At 39.3% G+C, this 19,187-nt stretch overlaps 1 protein-coding gene and 1 non-coding gene across 2 annotated transcripts in view; one reads left to right on the top strand and one right to left on the bottom strand.

Moving 5' to 3' along the window:
* The window catches only part of CATSPERB (catsper channel auxiliary subunit beta), a 117,102-nt gene that overhangs the window by 4,700 nt on the left and 93,215 nt on the right, over positions 1-19,187 (bottom strand). Inside the window, exons 20-26 of the mRNA XM_088829775.1 lie at positions 17,546-17,685; positions 11,881-12,078; positions 11,025-11,135; positions 6,895-7,005; positions 4,608-4,743; positions 2,178-2,278; positions 1,123-1,197 (exon numbers count right to left, since the gene is read on the bottom strand). Of these exons, the coding sequence (XP_088685901.1) occupies positions 1,123-1,197; positions 2,178-2,278; positions 4,608-4,743; positions 6,895-7,005; positions 11,025-11,135; positions 11,881-12,078; positions 17,546-17,685 (872 nt within the window). The remainder of the gene's footprint in view (positions 1-1,122; positions 1,198-2,177; positions 2,279-4,607; positions 4,744-6,894; positions 7,006-11,024; positions 11,136-11,880; positions 12,079-17,545; positions 17,686-19,187) is intronic.
* On the top strand, positions 15,974-16,045 carry TRNAG-ACC (transfer RNA glycine (anticodon ACC)). Its single transcript has one exon. It is a non-coding gene; the product is annotated as a tRNA-Gly (tRNA).

The following is a 19,187-nucleotide window of genomic DNA, read 5'->3' as shown; positions in this document are numbered from 1 at the left end:
TCTTCCTTCATTCCTGAAACTTTGTGTCTCTGTTGACACGTCTTCTTAACCTGAAGAATTTCCTTATGCATTTTTTTTTTAGAGAAGTTCTGCCTAGAGTAGATTACTTTATTCTTCCTTCACCTGAAAATACCTTTATTCCCCTCTCATTCCTGAACGATACTTTCACTAGATAAAGAATTCTGGGTAGACAGTCCTTCCTCCCTACACTATGACTGTCCTGAGTACATTAAGGATGTTGTATAACTTTCTTCTTGCATCTGTGGATTCATGAATCTATTTCATTAGCATTTTATCCCCCCATATTGTGGTGCTCTTCCGTGAAACCGGGGCTGACCGTGGGACAAAGAGGTGAGAAAAAAGAGAAAAATAATGAGGATTTTTCTCTTAGGCTTCTCATGTGACAGATACTTCTTTTTCTAGATCCTCTTTCTAGTGGGATGGATTTTCTTTCGGGATCTTAAGTGTCTACACTGCTGCTTTGGCCACCCATCTGGTGCAGACTCATTACTGAGGCAGGGCCAGGACAGAAAAAGGAAAAGGAGAGAGTTGAGAGCTTTTGCTTTTGATAATGTTGTATTGGTATTTGACAGGGAATGAGCCATTAACTAATTTAATTAAATCCTCATTGCTCCACCCCCATAGGCAGCAGATACCATAGGCGAGTAGGCAAAAATGAGTCACGGAACATCAGAGGGTGATTTGAGGAGGCTGACTCAATTTCCAATTCTTTTGGATCTTGATGGATTTGGGAGCATATAAGACTCTAACCAAAGGGAGGATAATGCTGGAAACTAAAATGTTGCAGACTGAGGTCTCTGTGGGGAGATAGTGGTGGGGGGAATCAGAAAACGTAGCTAAATATGGAAGGTGAAGAGGGAACAAAAACAAACACAGGCAATTATTACAACCTTCCCAGCATCACCTGGTCCTGAGACCTATCGAGGACCCTGACTTCACCCTTGCTGATGATGTCACCTCCAGTCTCCAGGACCCCCATCTCTGAGCCTTGTCCATCATATACTTTCTGTCACTTTTTTCTCTTCAGTGTGTCCTAGACTGATGCCTGTCATATTACTTCCCCAGCCATCACCCCACTGGATACCTGTGCCTTTACTGTACCTGAAATTCTTCAACTAAGTTACAGAAAGACACCCCCGGAACAACAGACACTCTGAAGTGAAAGAGCTCAGAGCCCTGTGGAAAAAAAACACCAGGCGTCAGCAACGTCAACATGTATGTTCCTTTAAGTAAAAATACACACTGCGGTTCCTCTCCCTACTGATGCTGCACAGAAAAACTCCCATCTCTTTTCTAAGCTTCTTGAGCATATACTTTATAACAACATAAAAACGGAAGAAGGACAAGATTTTGAAACAGAGGGATTCGATAGCTGATACTTTTTTCTTTTTCTTTCTTCTTTTATTGAAGAAAAGATATTCATTCTATTTATTTTCCTTACAGCTCTACTGAGGTATAATTGGCAAATAAAAATGACATACGTTTAAGGTATACATGTGCTGGGGTTTTTGGGTAGATTTTTCTAAAATGGGAGTATAATTTCTTTTCAACGTTGGGTTAGTCTCTGCTGCACGGTGAATCAACTATATATATATCCCCTCCCTCTTGTACTTTTCTCTCTGCCGTTCCCTCCCAACGCATCCCACTCATCAGGGTCATCACAGAACACCTAGCTGAGCTCCCTGTGCTATCCAGCAGGTTCACAGACACATGAAGTCTAACAAGTCCTTGAGGAGTACTTTGGGTTAATCCATATATATGGTTTTAATATGTCCCCTAACTTTTATTGGCTTTCACCACAGTTACCTAGATTATGTCAACCTGCTGTGCTCTTAGAGGCAGCTGGACCCAGAAGACATGTATCTGTGTATGTCAAGGTGAAGAATAGTGAGTCCGTTTCTACTAACTTTGGGAAACACCTTATCTGCTCCACCTTGATAATCTATTAATCTTGTATTTCACCTCCAAAAATGGTAAGTTAATGTTAAATTCAACATTAAGGTATCTATAGAAATAATAGCATCAAGGGAAATGGAGGAAAGCCTCCACACACTTCACAGATGCTATTTCCACCATTCGTAGATAACTAAACTTTAAAAACAAAGACATAAATAGCTAAACTCAAAATAGGAAAAATACAAATGTTGTCAACTTACTTTTATACTTAAGTTGAGGCCTAAAGGATTATACACTGGAGCAGAAAGAATCGATTCTAAGTAGTCCTTCATTTTTTTAATGTTTTCTGGCACAGTGTGTCCTAAAATCACACCAAGTGTATTTTAAGCACATGCATGCTATTTTCTCATTCTGCATAAAGTTTCTTAAGTACATTAAGGTACAATGAAAGATTGCAGTCTATAACATGGCTAAATTCTTTCATAGTTTTAGTTCTTCTTGACTTGGTGGAGAATATATTTATGGGAAATTAGAACCTGTATGCAGGTCAGGAAGCAACAGTCAGAACTGTACATGGAACAACAGACTGGTTCCAAATAGGAAAAGGAGTGCATCAAGGTTGTATATTGTCACCCTGCTTATTTAACTTATATGCAGAGTACATCATGAGGAACGCTGGGCTGGAAGAAGCACAAGCTGGAATCAAGATTGCTGGGAGAAATATCAATAACCTTAGATATGCAGATGACACCACCCTTATGGCAGAAAGTGAAGAGGAACTCAAAACCCTCTTGATGAAAGTGAAAGAGGAGAGTGAAAAGGTTGGCTTGAAGCTCAACATTCAGAAAACAAAGATCATGGCATCTGGTCCCATCACTTCATGGGAAATAGATGGGAAAACAGTGGAAACAGTGTCAAAATTTACTTTTTTGGGCTTCAAAATCACTGCGGATGCTGATTGCAGCCATGAAATTAAAAGACGCTTGCTCCTTGGAAGGAAAGTTATGACCAACCTAAATAGTATATTAAAAAGCAGAGACATTACTTTGCAAACCAAGGTCCGTCTAGTCAAGGCTATGGTTTTTCCAGCAGTCATGTATGGATGTGAGAGTTGGACTGTGAAAAAAGCTGATCGCCGAAGAATTGATGCTTTTGAACTGTGGTGCTGGAGAAGATTCTTGAGAGTCCCCTGGACTGCAAGGAGATCCAACCAGTCCATTCTAAAGGAGATCAATCCTGGGTGTTCATTGGAAGGACTTATGCTAAAGCTGAAACTCCAATACTTTGGCCACCTCATGTGAAGAGTTGACTCACTGGAAAAGACTCTGATGCTGGGAAGGATTGGGGGTGGGAGAAGGAGGGGACGACAGAGAATTAGATGACTGGATGGCATCACTGACTCGATGGGCATGAGTTTGAGTGAACTCCGGGAGTTGGTGATGGACAGGGAGGCCTGGCGTGCTGTGATTCATGGGGTCACAAAGAGTTAGACATGACTGAGCGACTGAACTGAACTGAGCCCTAGCATATGACAGTGTATCTTCTCAGGGGCATCATCAAGAAGGACAAGATCTCTGACCACCTTAATCCAGACTGACCTTTCTTTCCTGCCGTATGCCCTTGACTAGTCCTGATCTGCCTATATTTTGGATATTTGGCAATGAAATAATTTCAGGACTACCTTAGCAGCTGGTCAATGATTTCCAGTAAGGTAGCAGAGAAGTTCCACAATAAGATTACTAAAATCTTTTCCAAAGGAAATGATCAGTTACCCCATCTTCTTATAATTCTTTCTAAAACTAGATATGTAATGCAGGGGTTAGGAATTGCAGTGGTGTAATGGTACATGAGATCTAAAGGGGGTAGAAAATCTCTGATTGCAGCATCTGCCAGTTTTCAGGATGTGAATATTCTTTTCTAAATTAAACAAAATTTAAGTTGAAGTGTAGTTGATTTAAAATATTATGTTAGAAAAAATATTGTTAGTTCCTAGTAAATAACAAAATGATTCAGCATATATATATATTCTTTTTCATATTCTTTTATATTATAGGATATTGAATATAGTTTCTTGTGCTATACAATAAGACTTGTTTATGTATTTAGTTTATATATAGTAGTTTGTCTCTGCTAATACCAAACTCTTAATTTATCCTTCTCCCATCCCTTTTCCCCTTTGGTAACCATAAATCTACTCAGTATTTTGTAATAATTTATAAAGGGTAAAGAATCAGAAAAAGAATATATAAATATATGTGTAACTGAATCATTGCACTGTATTAAAAAAAAAGAAATAAGTGTGAGATAGAAGTAGCATGAACAGTGATATGGTAACTAATTCAACTTCTTTTCCAAAGACCCCTTGGTTATCTTTTGTGTAAAAAGGTTTTGTAAACCTCTTCTCTAGGTAATAACAGCAGTGTGTGTACTGTGCTCAGTCATATCCAACTCTTTGCAGCCCCATGGACTATACCCCGTGCCAGGTTCCCCTGAATATGGAATTTTCCAGGCAAGAATACAGGAGTGGGTTGCCATTTCCTATTGCAGGGATCTTCCTGACCCAGGGCTTGAACCCACATCTCTTGCATCTCCTGCATTGGCAAGTGGATTCTTTACCACTGCACAATCTGGGAAGCCCAATAACCACAGTACTTATAGCTATAACAATTGTAGAAGAAAGCAAATCCTACTTAAGTTCCAGTTTTCTCTGTTATTCACTTCGGTCACAGTAACCAGGTATGGAGTTTCCACTGGGAAATTTCCATCTTCACTGTAAACTTGCAAAGAAACTGGATATTGTATAACTGGAAATTTAAAACGAGGAACCTAAAATGCAAATGCCAAGAATGAGTATAAATTTGGAAAATTCAATACTAATTTCATTTCCTGGAAAAGGATGAATAGAATTTGGCTATTCTAAATTAAGTGTGCTTCTGAGAGAATTTCTGCCTTCTCAGGTCATGAAAAAAAAAATCTGTCTTACAGCAGAATCAGTGTGAATTCCAAAAGTAATATGTAAACACTGTGGTAGCAAAATTTGTATCTTTCTATTGACCTTTTTTTTTCCCCCCATAGGAATTTGCTACAATGATTTTTTGACTAACCCCTATACCCCTTTAAAACTGTATGAACTGTAAGGTACTGAAATGAGGAGAGTGAAAAAGTTGGCTTAAAGCTCAACATTCAAAAAACAAAGATCATGGCACCCTGGTCCCATCACTTCATGGCAAATAGATGGAGAAATAGTGGAAACAGTGGCAGACTTTATTTTTTGGGGCTCCAAAATCACTGCAGATGGTGACTGCAGCCATGTAATTAAAAGACACTTGCTCCTTGGAAGAAAAGTTATGACCAACCTAGACAGCATACTAAAAAGCAGAGACATTCTTTGCCAACAAAGGTCCGTCTAGTCAAGGCTATGGTGTTTCCCGTGGTCATGTGTGGACGTGAGCCCTTGGACTGTGAGGAAAGCTGTATGAACTGGGTCTTCCCAAACCCCTTCTCCCTGACAGCCATGATCTTTCTGTCATACTCATTAAACTCAGGCTCTAGCGTTGAAATCTAGCTCCATCACATATTAATGATGTGATCTTTAGCAAATTACCAGGCTTCTCTCCGCCTCTAGTGAAACGAGACAAGTCATGGAGAAGCCTTAGAGCAGTATATGGTAGAAGTAAATGCTCAAGAAATAGTGGAATTCAGCAAGCATGGAGTAGTGGTGGTATATAATAGCAACCTTTGTAATTTATTGAATGCTGACTCTATGCCCAATATTATGGTGCATGATTTTATTTTTATATAAAAACAAAACAATGAAATCACTTAAAATAACATCATACGTAGTCTGACAAGGACTTTGAAATAGGTCTACTTGAAAGTTATACCAAGTGCATAGGTTGAGTCAGCTAATGCAGACACCAACATCAACCTGATACATGTCTGAATGCTTGGAGACTAACAGAAGGAACTATTAGACACAGAACCCACTCTCTTAACCAGCATATTATACTGTCTTCTAGTTTGTCACTACAAAGCAGAGACATTACTTTGCCAACAAAGGTCCGTCTAGTCAAGGCTATGGTTTTTCCTGTGGTCATGTATGGATGTGGGAGTTGGACTGTGAAGAAAGTTGATCGCCGAAGAATTGATGCTTTTGAACTGTGGTGTTGGAGAAGACTCTTGAGAGTCCCTTGTACTGCAAGAAGATCCAACCAGTCCATTCTAAGGGAGATCGATCCTGGGTGTTCATTGGAAGGACTGATGCTAAAGCTGAAACTGCAATACTTTGGCCACCTCATGCGAAGAGTTGACTCACTGGAAAAGACTCTGATGCTGGGAAAGGTTGGGGGAGGGAGAAGAGGGGGACGACCGAGAATGAGATGGCTGGATGGCATCACCGACTCTGTGGGCATGAGTTTGAGGTAACTCCGGGAGTTGGTGATGGACAGGGAGGCCTGGCGTGCTGTTATTCATGGGGTCGCGGAGAGTCGGACACGACTGAGCGACTGAACTGAACTGAACTGAAGTGAACCTTGAGCTTCAAGTTTGATATTCCAGAGCCTCATACATATTATATACTCAATACTTTTTTGAATAAATCAATATTTACCACAATCTAGTGTAGCTTTTGACAGGTTATAAATTGCTGTCATATAGGTATATGCTTGTGTGCATCTTTATAAGAAACTGTGAAATGAATAGGACAATGCAGGTTTTATTCTCTTTTACAGATGAGGTTAATTAGTATGTCTCAGTTCAGTTCAGTTCAATCGCTCAGTGGTGTGTGACTCTTTGCGAAAGAATTACTATGTCTGGGAACATTTATATTACAATCTTTTTAGCTTGATGTCGTCTTTAATTCTATGTCACAATAAGACATTATTTCTACATCTTAGCTTTCATGTTTAACCAAAATGCCCACTTCAAAATCTTATTAATATGAAAGCACTCTGTCTTCAGGAAATTAGATTATCTTACCTTTTCTCGACAATCTGAGAAAGCAACAGCATATGAAAACTTCTGATCATTTGTACAATTACACTCCTTCCGAGTGGTTGCATTTGCACACTGTTTGAATTTACCAGCTCTCTGCAAATAGAATTAAAATAGGTTGATGTGATGTTTTTGGTGGCAGAATTTCTGCAGATTGAGTAAATATGAAATAAATATTTGTTCCCTGAATGAATAAAATCTTTGAGAAGGTCAAAGGGGAAAAATCCATTAATAATAAGGTAAAAGCACAGTATTTCTGAATTTTGTCTCCTTGCTTAGTAAGGAACCCAAGTATCACTCAGCTGCTTACCTCAGGATTACCCTAGAGTCAACATGCAGGGGATCAGAAAGCTTGTATCATTAAAAAAATTTTTATTTTATGTTTGGTGCACTGAGTCTTCTTTGCTGTGCACAGGTTTCCTCTAGCTGTGGTGAGTGGGGGCTACTCTTTGTTGAGGTGCTCGGGCTCTTCATCGTGGTGGTTTCTCTTGTTACGGAGCACGGGCTCCAGGGTGCAAAGGCTTCAGTAGTTGTAGCTCCTGGGCTCTAGAGCGTGGGCTCAGTAGTTGTGGCTGCTCTGTGGCATGTGGGATCCTCTCAGACGAGGGGTCGATCCTGTGTCCCTTGAATTTGTAGGCAGATTCCTATCCACCGTACCACTAGGGAAGTCCAGCCTGTGTCATTCTGAATGCAGTAATTAGGATGCTCACTTTCCTGTCCTTGGCTGCTCCCATCACTGGCATGGAAGCTGAGACCTAAAGGAGCAGATTTGACATGATGTGCTGCAGACCATGGATAGTCTTCAAACTTATTATTTTGTACTTGTTTTTCCTCATTGCAGTCACTATTGCTGTTAAAATCCCCACTGTAGCCATCCACGTGGTATTCAGTTTTTCATTTGATGACTCTTGCTAGAGGTTAGTTTATTCATTTTGGCAAAGAACTGGCTTTTGATTTTGATAATCAACTCTATTTCTAAAAAAAGTTATTCTTCCTTCTTTTTATAAGATTACCATTCTTGTCTTCATTGCTTCTTTCTTTCTTCTTTCTATTGAGATAAAATTTATCATTTTCAAGTGTACAATGCAGTGGGCTTTAGTACATTCACAATGTTGTTCAATCATTACCACTATTTCATTTCAGAACTAATTTGCTGCTTAGTCAGGTTCATTAAGCTCTTTGAATCTTTTGAACTCTTGGTTTCACAATTGTATTTTCAATTTTTGACATTTTTTCTTTTTGTGTGTGTGATGTCTCTCTCCATTTTTTTCATCATTACAATAGTTCCTTGAATTGTTCTGAAATAATTACTATGCTTATTCTAAAGTTTGCTTGTATTTATGATACTATTTTCTGAGGCACAGTTTTTTACATTGTTGAGATTATGCTTCTTTCTTATTTGGAAGTTTCTTTCAAATATTTGTTGTTTATCATCATTGTTCAGTCACTCAATCATGTCCGACTCTTTGTGACCCCATGGACTGTAGCACGCCAGGCTTCCCTGTCCTTCACCATCTCCTGGAGTTTGCTCAAAGTCATGTGCATTGAGTCAATGATGGCATACAACCACCTCATCCTCTGTTGTTCCCTTCTCCTCCTGCCCTCCATCTTTCCCAGCATCAGGGTCTTTTCCAATGAGTCAGTTCTTCCCATCAGGTGCCCAAGGTATTGGAGTTTTAGCTTCAGCATCAGTCCTTCCAATGAATATACAGGGTTGATTTCCTTTAGGATTGTCTGGTTTGATCTCCTTGCTGTCCAAGGGACTCTCAAGAGTCTCCAACACCACAGTTTGAAAGCATTTGTCTGCTTATCCTTGCGGAGTCTGACTGCAAACTGTGTATCTGGAATGATGTTATACATGATTGCCTAGTAAGGGGATGATGTCAGTGTAACGAGAAGTTATAGCATTGGTCCAGATGCACTTTTTCCCCCAGGTGGTATATTTTGAGGTGATCAGAGGCAGAATTACATGCACTTTTAGTCTGCTCCACTAGGTGATGCTATTTAATTTGTATAGCTTTCAAAACTTGAAAGTGAAAGTGTTAGTGAAAGTGTTTGTCGCTCAGTCATTTGTGGCCCCATGGACTGTATAGTTTTCAAAGCTTATTCTCCCCCATTAAAGATCCTCAAAGATGTCATGTTTATCTAGTTCACTGTTGTCTCTCTAGAAAATATCTGTACAGTGTCTGATAACTCTGGAAATGCTGGAGTGTGAGATTAACATTTGTTGAATGTAGAAAAGGTGCCCACCAAAATCTGTTATTCATTTATATGTAAATTATATAATTTCCTATTCAACTCCCAAGAAAATACAGAAGAAAAAAAAAAAGAAAACCCAAACTAAGGATTTTCATGTAACATATTAAACTCATATTTCAACAGAGAAGGCTTGATTCTAGTGAAATAACAGCATTCATCTTTGGAAGAGATTAGAATTGAAGAATTCAGTATTTGAGTTTCTCATTGCCTGGAACATAATTTTTTACCCTGAAATCTAAGATTCAACAAGTCAGTCTCATGTTGTGCATGTAAGTGTGCGTATGTGTGTGTGAGTGTGTGTAATAGGATGTGTATAAATGTATATTATTAGTTTGTTGAACAATTTTTAAGCATTTCCTATATCTGGCACTTCTCTGGGTACTAAAGATGCATGATGCCAAACCACTTCAGTCATGTCCTACTCTGAGACCCTATGGACTAAAGCCTGCCAGGCTCCTCTGTCCATGGGGATTCTCCAGGCAGAAATACTGGAGTAGGTTGCCATGCCCTCCTCCAGGGAATCTTCCGAATGCAGGGATTGAACCCATGTCTCTTACATCTTCTGCATTTGCAGGCAGGTTCTTTACCACTGAGCCACCTTAGAGGGACACTAAAGATAGCAGAGAGAATAAAACTGATTAAAAATCCTCAATAACAACCCTGTCTTATGTAGCTTACCTTTTAATGAAATATAATAAATAAATGGGTAAAATACGTAAAATTGTAAAAGGCGCAATGAAGAAAAATAAGGCAGGGAAGAGGGGCAGGATTGGTATCAGTGGAGGTGGATGGTACAGTTTTAAATAGAGTGGTCAAGGGAGGCCTCACAATGATGGCAACATTTGAGCAAAAACCTGAAGACGGTGATGAGATGTGCCACGTGATATCTGGCAGAAGTGCATTCCAGACAGAGGAAATTTTTGAAGCTTAAAGACCCTGAGGTGAAAATACATCTAATATATCTGAAGAATAGCAAGGAGGCCATCATGGCCAGAACAGACTGACCTGGGGGGAATCAGGTCAGATGCAAATCCAAGGCTAAACCATGGAGGACCTTATAAACCATTGTAAGAATTCAGCTTTTACTCTGAATGAGACGGGGGGATGAAGAGTTTTGAACAAAAGGAACAACCATTTTCTGTCTCTGTGTGTGCATGTATGTTCAAGAATGGATATGAATGTCTGCGTGTCCATATGTATACGCAGTCAGGTGTGTTTTTCTGGAGGGAGAGTTCACAAGTATCTGTGAGGTTCCTTTGGGCAGCCACCCCATGATGCACTTTGCTTTCTTAACCTAGTGGCTTCTCTCTGTTCTCTCTACTTTGTTCATTTAAACTCGAGAGAGGCAGAGTCCTGCTGGGGTTTGGTTATTTTCTAGGCAGGAAATGAGTCTGTGTTGTAGCAAACACTCTTTTCTCCTTTTGGACGTCATTCCTTTTACAGGGCTCTAACTATGAGATGCTTTGGGGCTCTTTCATTAAACAAACAAACAAAAAAACACAATGCTCTCATCCTCCTTATGCTCTTTGAAATTCAAGTGGGAGTTTGGGAGAGGTCAAGGGGAAAGAGTCCATTTAGATTCCTTGGTTCCAAAACCAAATCCAGGAATAGCAGTAAGAGAAGAAAGGGCTAAAGTAGTAGCAGGAAGAACAGGGATAGCAGTAGTAATAGTAGTAGTGGACGTAGTAAGGGAGGAGGAGAGGAGGGCAGGAGGAGAAGCAGTGCTGCCTAGGGCATATTATGCTTAATGCACCTTCTCATTTAATCTCTGCAGCTAGGTCTATTCATCTGTAGTTTTACTGAATGATTTCTTGAATTAAGATAAATACTAGTCTATTTGCAGAAAAAATATTTACCTTCGACTTGTAAAATAGATTTCTTGGTATGGGTTTGCTAGGATCTGCATGATAAAAATTATCTGTAAGTGGAATAGCAATTCCCATATTAGATGGAGGCCTGTAGTTTATCTGAAAATGATCAAACAAAGATACGGTAAATTTCATTATTATTTACTAAGTCTTTAATTTAAAAATCTTGATTCTTTCCCGAAAAGCATTCAAAACAGATATTTCACTTTTAGCTCCACGTATTTAAGTAAATTTGTCTTCCCCCAGCACTCCCTCAACCATGCTAACACAACTTGGACCTTGTAAATAAGTGAAAAAAGTTTTAGAGACTAAGGTAGCCATCATGAAGACATGCAAAAAAGTTTAAAAGTCTTATTAAGAGTCTTAGTGATATATTTAATAAATAATCCAATTATTTACTAAATAATTGAAGGTTTGGGTAATAATTTGGGGTTTTTTGTTACAAAGAAAATTATAAGTAATCAGTTAACAAAGAGCAGTAATTTATATTTTAAAAACAGTCACATGTTCTGATGAGGCAAAAAATATAATTGTTACTACACTTGAAATGGGACTGGTAAGATATACCAGTTCAGGACAAGTACGAGTCAGCTTAAGGGCAAATAACTGCATATACTGTGAAAGCCCAAGATTATGCCACCATAATATAGCACAAAATTTGATATTAATAATGATGAGACTATTATACTAAGAAAAACTATTTTAGTCATCATATCCTCAAAATGACATGAGGATTGAAAAATAACTGAAGTGTTTTGAGTAATTCAGGAAAGAAATGCTAAGACCGAATGGCCAGCCAATCACACAAAAGTAACGTATCACTGGAACTGCTTAGGTTTCTTACCGGCAAAACTTTGATCATATTAAAACCCTGACTGTTCACGTAAACTCCACTCATCCAGTCTTCCAAGGGGATAATTTCACCAGGAATGTGATGCATAGACTTGAGATAACTACAGCTGCTTTTCAACATTGGCACGAATGTTGTAACATAACACTCAGTCGATGCTCCCCAGACAATAAACTCCAGTGAAGTTGAACCCTGGAAATATCCAAATAAATGAAGGTTAATTAAAGTAACTGTTATTGGCTGAACTGTGCCTACACCGTGTGTTGAAGTCCCGACCTCCAGTATCTCAGAATGGGACCATATTTGGCAATAACGCCTTTTTGTTGTCATTTTTCATACACTCAGTTGTGTCTGACTCTTTGGAGACCCCATGGACTAGAGCACATCAGGCCTCCCTGTCCATCACCAACTCCCAGAGCTTGCTCAAACTCATGTCCATTGAGTTGGTGATGCCATCCAACCATCTCATCCTTCGTCGTCCCCTTCTCCTCCTGCCTTCAGTCTTCCCTAGTATCAGTGTCTTTTCTAATCAGTCAGCTCTTCGTATCAGGTGGCCAAAGTATTGGAGCTTCAGTTTCAGCATTAGCCCTTGCAATGAATATTCAGGATTTATTTCCTTTAGGATTGACTGGTTTGATCTCCTTGCAGTCCAAGGGACTCTCAAGAGTCTTCTCCAACACTACAGTTCAAAAGAATCAATTATTGGCACTCAGCCTTCTTTATGGTCCAATGCTTACATCTATACATGACTACTGGAAAAACCTTTGCTTTGACTAGATGGAGCTTTGCTGGCACAGTAATGTCTCTGTTTCTTGATATGCTGTCTAGGTTGGTCATAGCTTTTCTTCCAAGCAGCAAGCATCTTTTAATTTCATGACTGCAGTTGCCATCTGAAGTGATCTTGGAGCTCAAGAAAACAAAGTCTGTCACTGTTTCCATTGTTTCCCCATCTATTTGCCATGAAATGATGGGACTGGATATCAAGATCTTCGTTTTTTTTGAAAGTTTAGTGTTAAGCCAGCTTTTTCCTCTTTCACCTTCATCAGTTCAGTTCAGTTCAGTCGCTCAGTCATGTCCTACTCTATGTGACCCCATGAACCTTAGCACACCAGGCCTCCCTGTCCATCACCAACTCCTGGAGTCCACCCAAACCCATGTCCATTGAGTTGGTGATGCCATTCAACCATCTTATCCTCTGTTGTCCCCTTCTCCTCCTGCCTTCAATCTTTCCCAGCATCAGGGTCTTTTCAAATGAGTCAGCTCTTTGCATCAGGTGGCCAAAGTATTGGAGTTTCAGTTTCAACATCAGTCCTTCCAATGAACACCCAGGACTGATCTCCTTCAGGATGGACTGGTTGGATCTCCTTGCAGTCCAAGGGACTCTCAAGAGCCTTCTCCAACACCACAGTTCAAAAGCATCAATTCTTCTGCTTTCAGCTTTCCTTATAGTCCAACTCTCACATCCATACATGACCACTGGAAAAACCATAGTCTTGACTAGATGGACTTTTGTTGACAAAGTAATGTCTCTTCATCAAGAGGCTCTTTAGTCCCTCTTTGCTTTCTGCCATAAGGGTGGTGTTATCTGCCTATCTGAGGTTATTGGTATTTCTCCCAGCAAACTTGATGCCAGCTTGTGCTTTATCCAGCATGGCATTTTGCATAATGTACTCTGCATATAAGTTAAATAAGCAGGGTGACAATATACAACCTTGACGTACTCCTTTTCCAACTTGGAACCAGTCCATTGCTCCATGTCTGGTTCTAACTGTTGCTTCTTGACCAGCATACATTTCACAAGAGGCAGGCCAGGTGGTCTGGTATTCCCATCTCTTTAAAGGAATTTTTCAGTTTGTTGTGATCCACACAGTCAAAGGCTTTAGCGTAGTCAATGAAGCAGAAGTAGATGTTTTTCTGGAATTCTGTTACTTTTTCTGTGATGCAATAGATGTTGGCAATTTGATCTCTGGTTCCTCTGCCTTTTCTAAATCCAGCTTGAACATCTGGGAGTTCTCAGTTCACATACTCTTGAGGCCTAGCTTGGAGAATTTTAAGCATTACTTTGCAAGTGTGTGAAATGAGTGAAATTGTGCGTTAATTTGAATAGTCTTTGTTCAAAGGCCTTAAAGGATGTAATTAAATTAAGGCCTTAAAAGAGGCAATCAAATTAAGATGAGATAATTAGTGTGGGTTCTAATCCAATATGATGGGCATCACACAACAACAGGAAATTTGAACACAGACACACACAGGGGAAATACCAGGTGAAGACACAGGGAGAAGTCAGCCATCTGCAAAACCAAGGACAAAGACCTTAGAAGAAACCAGCCCTACCAATGCCTTGCTCTTGGCTTTTAGCCTCCAGAACGGTGAGAAAATAAATTTCTGTTGCTTAAGCCACTCAGTCCATTGTATTTTGTTATGGCAGCCCTGGCAAACTAGGACAGTAATCAACTTTTTAAAAATACAGAAAATGAAAAGAAATACAAAAGAATGATAATATAATAGAAGACAAAAATAGAGTCATAAATTTGACCATAATGATCTGTTTTAGAATAAATCTTAACAGAAGACATATTCTTTTCCAGGAAGAAATACATCCCAATCTAATTGGCTGTGGGTGACGTTTGAAAATGAGCCAGGATCAATTGTTTATTATTAAATAAACACTATAATTGGATGTAGTTGGATATAAAACCAACTTAGAATAGGAAGGCCTCCCTCATTCATTGATGAGTCCGTGGACATTTGCTTTGATAATACAAATAAAATAACTTCCATTGGTATACATTCTGAAAAGAAGATATTCACTTAGCAATCACTGTATTTCACAAAGATACGTTTTTAGTAGGAATTTGTGTATAGAAAACATATTTTCACCTTGCACAACATTAAACATTCAACAAAATTTGATAAATTTTATTTGAAATTCTCAACTATTTCTGGAAATTCAAAAATGTAGAGATACTAATAATTGTAGAGATATAGTAACTCTGGTAGTTTTGTCCCTATCCCCATACTCTGTATTCCATTAAAAATAACATTTTTTAATGAATTTCTGCCAAAACACATCGAATCAGAATCTAAGCAGGGTTCTACTATTAAAGGAAATTTGGGATGTGAAGGGGGGGATGCCCAAGTTCAATAAGAAATCAGTAAGCAAACAGAAACATCCAGAATACTGGAGACTCTGCAACATAACTGACTCAACAGCAGCAGTTCAATGGCAGGGGAAGATAATGGAGCAATACTCACTTTTGATGAAAAGAGACGAATAAATAACCACAGACTATGTGACTCTTGTTTGGATCCTAATTCAAACAAACCAACCATGAACAATTTTTTGGAGAAAATTAGGGGAATTTGCTTATGGATTGGGCTTTATAGAATATCAAAACAAATTTAGCCTAAAAAATTTCAAGGGTGATAATGGCATTCTTGTTTTGTGAGAGATTATACACATATTTTTGAAGAAGTGTATGATGGCATATATGTATAAATTTGAGAAAACTCCTAGAGACAGTGGAGGACAGAGGAGCCTGGCATAATACAGTCCATGGGGCTGCAAAGAGTTGGGCGTGACTTAGCAGCTGAACAACAACATGGAAGCATATAGGAGTGAAATGACATGAAATTGCTATTCATTTAACAGAATATAAATGAATTCTGAATATAATTGGTAGGAATATAAACCAAAATAAAATTAGAATGATAAGACAAAAGTGTCAAAACCCTGACTGTTTGAGAAATAGGTATATGGAAATTCATCTTTTGTCTATATCTGAAAATTTTCATTAGACAAATTTTAGAATATGCAAAAATATTTATTGACACAAAAGGATTATACCATAAAATTAAGTGGAAGTAATAGCTTACAGTGAATGGTATCAGATTGGTGATTTCCGAAGAAAAGAATTTAGCTTCGGGACCAGAGAAGAGGCTCCAGGCAGTCAGAGTTTCATGTGGCAGAAGTTTAATTACAGTGAAAAAGAGACAGAGAAAGCTTCAAAATAGACATCAGAAAGGGGAAGAGTGCCCCACTCTTGACAGTCTTATCAAGGCCTTATATACTTTCTCCCTGATGACTTCCTTGGTGGCTCAGATGGTAAAGCATCTGCCTACCATGCAGGAGACCCGGGTTCAATCCCTGGGTTGGGAAGATCCTCTGGAGAAGGAAATGGCAACCCACTCAGTACTCTTGCCTGGAAAATCCCATGGACGGAGGAGTGTGGTGGGCCACAGTTCATGGGGTCACAAAGAGTCGGACACACAACAGTCCATGGGGTGGCAAAGAGTCGGACACGACTGAGCAACTTCACTTTACATGCTTTTTCAATTGGTTACTAAAAATAGAAAGGTTTTACCAGACCCACTCCCACAACATACATTTTAAGATAACAGGATTAGTCAGAAGGTTCTTAAGGAGAAACATGACCTTGAGCAGGATACATTACTGTCATATAATTATTAGTATAGAGTTTAAGGAGAAACATACCCTTGAGCAAATGAGTTGCTTTGTTGTGTAATCATTAGCTCTGAGATTAAAGAAAGTTAGTCTTAAAAGAAATTGATTGTTGCAATAATAATTCAGAGCTTAAGGAAAAAACATCTTATGTGACTAAGATGAAGGAATGTACGAAAAGAAAAATGTGTCCCTTTCTCTTCTTTGAGGGCCTCTGACCATTATCAACCTCTCAGAAGGAGCAAACTTTTAAAAGTGTGTATATAAAGCTCTCCTAGTTTCAGGGAAAAAAAAAGGGAAAAAATGGAAAATTCATTGTTGTTCAGTCACTAAGTTGTGTCTGACTCTGTGATCCCATGAACTGCAGCACATCAGGCTTCTTCCCTGTCCTTCACTTCCTCCTGGAGTTTACTCAAACTCATGTCCATCGAGTCAGTGATGCCATCCAACCATCTCATCCTGTCTCTCCCTTTCCTCTTGCCTTCCATCCTTCCCAGCATCAGTGTCTTTTCCGATGAGTTGGTTCTTCTCATCAGGTGGCAAAAGTACTGGAGCTTCAGTACCCGTCCTTCCAATGAATACACAGTATTTATTTCCTTGCTGACCATTTTCTATGTGCCAGACAGTTACTGAAATGGCCTACATGAATTATCACATTTAAGTCTCAAAACAATTCTATGAAATATTATTATCACTTCCATTTTACAGATGAGGAAATTTGGTCAAAGTATGTTTCTCAAGCTCACAAAAATACTGCCTGCATGTGTGCTAAGTCGATTCAGTGGTGTCCAACTCTTTGGGACCCTATGGACTGTAATCTGCCAGGCTCCTCTGTCCATGGGATTCTCCAGGCAAGAGTGCTGGAGTGGGTTGCTGTGCCCTCCTCCAGGGGATCTTCCGACCCAGGGATCAAACCCATATCTCTTGAGTCTTCTGCATTGGCAGGTGGGTTCTTTACCACTAGTGCTATCTGGGAAGCCCACAAAAACAGTAGCAGCAGTGAAAACCCAGTCTTTTCCAGAGCTCAATTTTTTAATGTCTATCACATATAGCCTTTTGTAATGCCCAAGATGTTAAAAGTGTTTCATCATCCTTGATAGGCAGCATTATTTATAATTTTTCCTTCTTTGTCTTGGTTTATACCCTAAATTTTCTATAATCAATAGATTTTTAAAAAATAATTAAAGGGAAATTTACTTGGTGTAAAGTTTTGCTAGCTGTAGAAACTTCCATTATATAACTATTAGTTTCATCAAAATAGCCTTCAACTTTAACTTCCAACAAATTTGGGTTTCCAGCAATTACTTGCAGTAGTGGTATTTCAAGTGTTCTAAGAACTATGGAAACAAAACCAAGAGTTAACACGAAATCAAGAAAATTTTAAGCAGTTTCATAATGACTGGTCAATCAGAATTCTAGAACATCTACAGAATCTATTATGAAGGCTGCATAATGGCCACAAATATAGCAACAGAACTTTAATACTTCTTTGAAAAAAATTTATTTTTTTATTTTAAAAAATTTATTTATTTTAAGTGGAGGCTAATTACTTTACAATATTGTAGTGGTTTTTGCCATACATTGACATGAATCAGCCATGGGTGTACATGTGTTCCCCCTCCCACATCCCTCCCCATCCCATCCCTCAGGGTCATCCCAGTGCACCAGGCCTGAGCACCATGTCTCATGCATCGAACATGGACTGGCGATCTGTTTCACATATGATAATATACATGTTTCAGTGCTATTCTCTCAGATCATCCCATTCTCACCCTCTCCCACAGAGCCCAAAAGACTGTTCTATACATCTGTATCTCTTTTGCTGTCTTGCATATAGGGTTATTGTTACCATCTTTCTAAATTCCATATATACGCATTCAGTTCAGTTCAGTTCAGTTGCTCAGTCGTGTCCGACTCTTTGCGACCCCATGAATCACAGCACGCCAGGCCTCCCTGTCCATCACCAACTCCCGGAGTTCACTCAAACTCATGTCCATCGAGTAGGTGATGCCATCCAGCCATCTCATCCTCTATCGTCCCCTTCTCCTCCTGCCTCCAATCCCTCCCAGCAGCAGGATCTTTTCCAATGAGTCAAGTTTGCATGAGGTGGCCAAAGTATTGGAGTTTCAGCCTCAGTATCAGTCCTTCCAATGAACACCCAGGACTGATTTCCTTTAGGATGGACTGGCTGGATCTCCTTGTAGTCCAAGGGAATCTGAAGAGTCTTCTCTAGCACCACAGTTCAAAAGCATCAATTCTTCGGAGTTCAGTTTTCTTCACAGTCGAACTCTCACATCCATACATGACCACAGGAAAAACCATAGCCTTGACTAGATGGACCTTTGTTGGCAAAGTAACGTCTCTGCTTTTAAATATGCTCTCTAGGTTGGTCATAACTTTCCTTCCAACGAGTAAACATCTTTTAATCTCATGGCTGCATCTGCAGTGATTTTGGAGCTCCCCAAAATAAAATCTGACACTGTTTCCACTGTTTCTTCATCTATTTCCCATGAAGTGATGGGACCAGATGCCATGATCTCAGTTTTCTGAATGTTGATCTTTAAGCAAACCTTTTCACTCTTCTCTATCACTTTCATCAAGAGGCTTTTTATTCCTTTTCACTTTCTGCCATAAGGGTGGTGTCATTTACATATCTGAGGTTATTGATATTTCTCCCGGCAATCTTGATTCCAGCTTGTGCTTCTTCCAGTCCAGCGTTTCTCATGATGTACTCTGCATATAAGTTAAAAATAAGTAGGGTGACAATACACAGTCTTGACGTACTCCTTTTCCTATTTGGAACCAGTCTGTTGTTCCACGTCCAGTTCTAACTGTTGCT

Source organism: Moschus berezovskii, chromosome 21 (assembly GCF_049115385.1).
Source record: "Moschus berezovskii isolate FMDL1 chromosome 21, NW_MosBer_1.0, whole genome shotgun sequence".
Classification (NCBI taxonomy): domain Eukaryota; kingdom Metazoa; phylum Chordata; class Mammalia; order Artiodactyla; family Moschidae; genus Moschus; species Moschus berezovskii.
This window is presented reverse-complemented; position numbering and strand designations above follow the sequence as displayed.